This window comes from Haliotis cracherodii, unplaced genomic scaffold (genome assembly GCF_022045235.1).
Source record: "Haliotis cracherodii isolate W230 unplaced genomic scaffold, xgHalCrac1.p SCAF_15, whole genome shotgun sequence".
In the NCBI taxonomy this organism is placed as follows: Eukaryota; Metazoa; Mollusca; class Gastropoda; order Lepetellida; family Haliotidae; genus Haliotis; species Haliotis cracherodii.
This window is the reverse complement of record NW_027266270.1, coordinates 29635321-29639684: the sequence shown is the minus strand read 5'-3', so window position 1 is coordinate 29639684 and position 4364 is coordinate 29635321. Positions and strand designations below refer to the sequence as shown.

At 42.4% G+C, this 4364-nt stretch overlaps 1 protein-coding gene across 1 annotated transcript; it reads left to right on the top strand.

Moving 5' to 3' along the window:
* The first annotated feature begins 2997 nt into the window (after positions 1 to 2997).
* LOC139461633 (uncharacterized) lies at positions 2998 to 4364 on the top strand. The gene is made up of 2 exons (XM_071243098.1): positions 2998 to 3052; positions 3235 to 4364. Exons 1-2 carry the CDS (start codon positions 2998 to 3000, stop codon positions 4362 to 4364), a joined length of 1185 nt encoding a protein of 394 aa, XP_071099199.1.

Here is a 4364-nt window from a genome sequence, read left to right as displayed (position 1 = left end):
CATTAGAGGCTTAAAACGACATAAAAAAAAACCTAACATTAACAACTCAACCAACCCCGCCCAAAAAGCAAATAATCTCGCCAACCACTTTTCGGCCGTTAGCAGTAACAGCAACTTCAGCCAAAAATTCCAAGATAAACTTAAAACAGAAAACAAACCCACAAAAGAACCAAACAATAACAATCTAGAAATAAATCAACCCTACACAATGGAGGAGCTCCTCTACGTAATCCAAAACAGGAAAAAGGGCACAGCCCCAGGATTAGACCTAACCTCTTACCAAATAATTAAAAAACTCCCCCTAAAACTGCTCCAGGCACTACTCAAACTATACAATCTCATCTACCTAAACGGACAGGTTCCTACACCCTGGAAACAGGCCCTAGTCATACCAATCCCTAAACCTAATAAACCAGCTAATCAAGCTAACTCATATAGACCAATATCCCTAACTTCAAACTTATGTAAAGTAATGGAATCAATGGTTAAAAATAGATTACAACATTACTTAACCCAAAATAACACCATAAACCCAGATCAAAGCGGTTTCACTCCTGGCCGCTCAACCCTAGATAACCTCGCCCGACTAGAACAAGATATTAAGACAGGACAACTAAATAAACAATATACCACAGGCATCTTCTTAGACTTCTCTAAAGCTTTCGACATGGTATGGCACGATGGGCTAATACAAAAACTTAAAAAAATAGGACTCAAAGGTCAGATAATAAACTACATCCAGGACTTCCTAAACAATCGTAAAATAACCGTGTGTATAGACCAAACTCTATCGGACCAATGTCCCCTAGAAAATGGCACTCCACAGGGCAGTATCCTCAGCCCCACCCTCTTCAATATAATGATAAACGATCTATTCGAGGGTCTATCCCCTAAAGTAAACACATCAAAATTCGCGGATGATGGAGCCATCTGGATCCGCACTAAAAGCATGAAAATGGCCACAAATCTACTCCAAAAATCTCTTAATAAAATACAACAATGGGCTGACAAATGGGGCTTCTCCCTTAACTCAGAAAAAACAACAGGAATAGTATTCAAACATAAAAACATGAAACCCGCCTCCCCAATCCTCCAGCTAAACAACCAAACAATCAAATTTCAAAAACAAACCAAATTCTTAGGACTTATTTTCGATGAACATCTCACCTGGGATGCTCACATCCAAAACCTAACAACTAAATGCAGTAAAGACCTAAACACCCTAAGATGCCTAACTGGCTCTAACTGGGGAGCCTCCAAAGATACTCTCCTCTCTCTCTACATATCCCTAATTAGATCAAAACTAGACTACGGCTGCGCCATATACAACACCCTAAACAACTCTCTATCCAAAAAACTTGACTCAATACAATATCAGGCTCTCAAACTCATTACACGCACCCAACATGGCACCTCCTACACCTCACTTCAGGCCTTAACAGGAGAAATGCCACTAAGTCTACGCAGGGAACAGCTAAGCTTAAATTTCTGGGCCGCGTCCCAATCAAACCCTCTCATCCAAAACTTAATAAACCAAAACATCAGCCCTAAAAACCAAGCTCTAGCTCGTAAACACCCCTTACTTACCCCAATATCCCAAAGAATAACAAACTACCTAAATGAACACCAAATTAAAAATCTTAAACAAAACTGCAAACAATCAAATATCTTCACCCCTAAACTTAAAATACCCAAAATAGACACAACACTAGCTAGCCAAATAAATAAACAAACCGACCCAAACATAGCTAAAACTACCACACTAGCATACATACACAAAAATTGGCCAAATTGGTGTCACATTTACACGGACGGATCCTCAGATCCGACCTCCAAACACACGGGTTTCGGAGTCCATACCACACAACCAACTAAAACCACACAATCCTTCCGACTCCCAAATAACCAATCAATATTCACGGCCGAACTAATGGGCATGGCCTCAGCCCTCCACAATCAAGAATCCAAAAACAACCAAAAAATCCTAATACTTACTGACTCCCTAAGTGGACTACAAGCCCTCCAAAACAAAAATACCAAAAACCGACCTAAATTAATAAATCAAATACTTAAAAGCTCCAACGACCTAACAAAAGCAGGCAAACAAATAACCTTCTTGTGGATACCCGCCCACGTAGGAATATACGGTAATGAAAACGCCGATAAAGCAGCTAAACTATCCCTTAAAATCCCAGAAATAAGCTTAAACTTACCCATCTCAAAAACAGAAATTAAAAGTGTAAACAAACAAAAAATCACAAAAAAATGGCATAACCTATATCTAAACTCAAATAGCAAAATCAAAAGAGTGCTCAGCAAACCACTAACCAAACCAAAAATTCTCCATCCATCAAAAAAAATCGACAGAGTAATCACTAAACTCCAAACAGGACACACCAACCTAAATAACCACCTAAAAAAATTTAAAAAACACACTACAGGTAACTGCCCACACTGCAAACAACCAGAAACCCCAGAACACGCACTCATCCACTGCACACACTACCTAACACATCGAACCGCATTACAAACCACCCTCAATCTAAACAAGGCTCTCACTCTAGAAGCAATACTAAACCCACAAAATAAACTAGAAAACTTCAAGGCCTTAGGCGTATTCTTAATAAAAACGGAACTAATAAAACGCATCTAAAACCATAATAACCTACCAAATCAAAATCACATAAACAAACAATCATCCACCATACCCAGCTCCCTTAGTTCTCCTCCCCAACCCCATCAGCATCTATTCCAAATCTCAAAATTCCCAAATTCTATATAAGCAACCCCTAAAGCCCCCTCTTGGGTTGCACAGACCACCCTCGCCCCTTTCGGAAACACATTAAATGGCCTGGCCGGGCCCGTGTGCGAAATACGCATCAGTCGGAAAGCGCACGTTAAATCTCCAAAGTAAGTAAGTAAGTAAGTAAGTGAGCACATCTCATTCGTTGAGTCTCCTTCTACCTGAGAACCATTAACAAGTGAACTGTTCTCAAGATGTCTGACTTGAAACCTCATGATAATGATTCCGTGCTCATAACTTATGATATTGGTAAGTTGAAGTCCTTCCTGGAGCCTTATGTTAAATAATCACATCCTCTGCCAAAAACACTGTACCCTATTCTATTGTTGGTAGTTCAGTGAGATCCCTCCATTGAAATCCTTCTTTGTTCAATGTCATATCCATATTATTGTTTATCCTGAGTATATAATACAATCTTTTCTTCATTGCAGGAGCACCTCGGCACACATCAACTCCTCTGCCCAAAAGACGTGGTGTGCAATCCCTCACACTGCCAGTTGCTGACACCTACCACCATGTGCCAACTCTCTCCAGCCTCAACCCGATGGCATCTCCCACCTACCTCCAAGCAACCTGCTTCTCCAGCCCCTACAGTTTCTTCCCTCCCTGCTCCACCAGGTACTACACTCCCAGCTTCAGACCAGGCTCCTACATGGCTTCCAGCTCACCATTCCTGCCATTGAGTCCACCATTTCTGCCACCAAGCATGTTTAGCCCAACCTTTCCCCCGACACAGTCGTTGGAGTTTTCTAGTGTACCACTGAGTCCTTGCTTTCTACCTTCCACCCAAACAAGGACATTTTCCAGTTCAACTTTGTCCATTCAGAAAGTATCGGATCCTAGCCACCCTGTCGTGTCAACACCTAGTAAAGCACCAGTCACACCTCCGTGCCATCTTTTCAAATCCGTAGACGCTAGTCCAGTCACGGAGACTCGGCCATTTGACTTTCAGACGCCGCCTTGCAGGAGACCAAACATAGGTAAAGCTGTTGATGATATCATCTCCAAGACCCTTGGAAAAGATCCAGCAACGACGACTACCGACAGCATCTCCGACCGCCAATTAGCTCTTGAGAATAGACTTCAGTCACTCCAGTCAAGGTTCCCAGCAGAGGTTAAAGAACTATCCAGCTTCCTTGCCTTCCATTCGTCATCTATTCAGAAGGAACATCAGCAGTGTCTACATGATGATTTCTTCCCCACAGACTACCACACCTGGCTGACAAACAGATACAATGATCAGCTCCACCTGGTCCTCACCAACATCGAGAGAAGTCTAAACACCCTAGAGAACCAAGACAAGAGGTCCCGTCCTGCCAGCAGAAACCTCAATCCTGAATCTATCATCTTGATGGAGACGTGGTACCATGAGCATCTCAACAACCCCTACCCAACTCATACAGAAGCTGAGGACATGGCCATCAAAGGAGGCATCACACTTTCTCAGCTCCGAAAGTGGTTCTCCAACAAGAGACACAGGACCAGGAGACCCCGATCTGTCAAAGCCAGAGTTGCTTCCAAGCATTGTGAGGAGTTCCTGTCTGGCATATTCCTGTTGTGA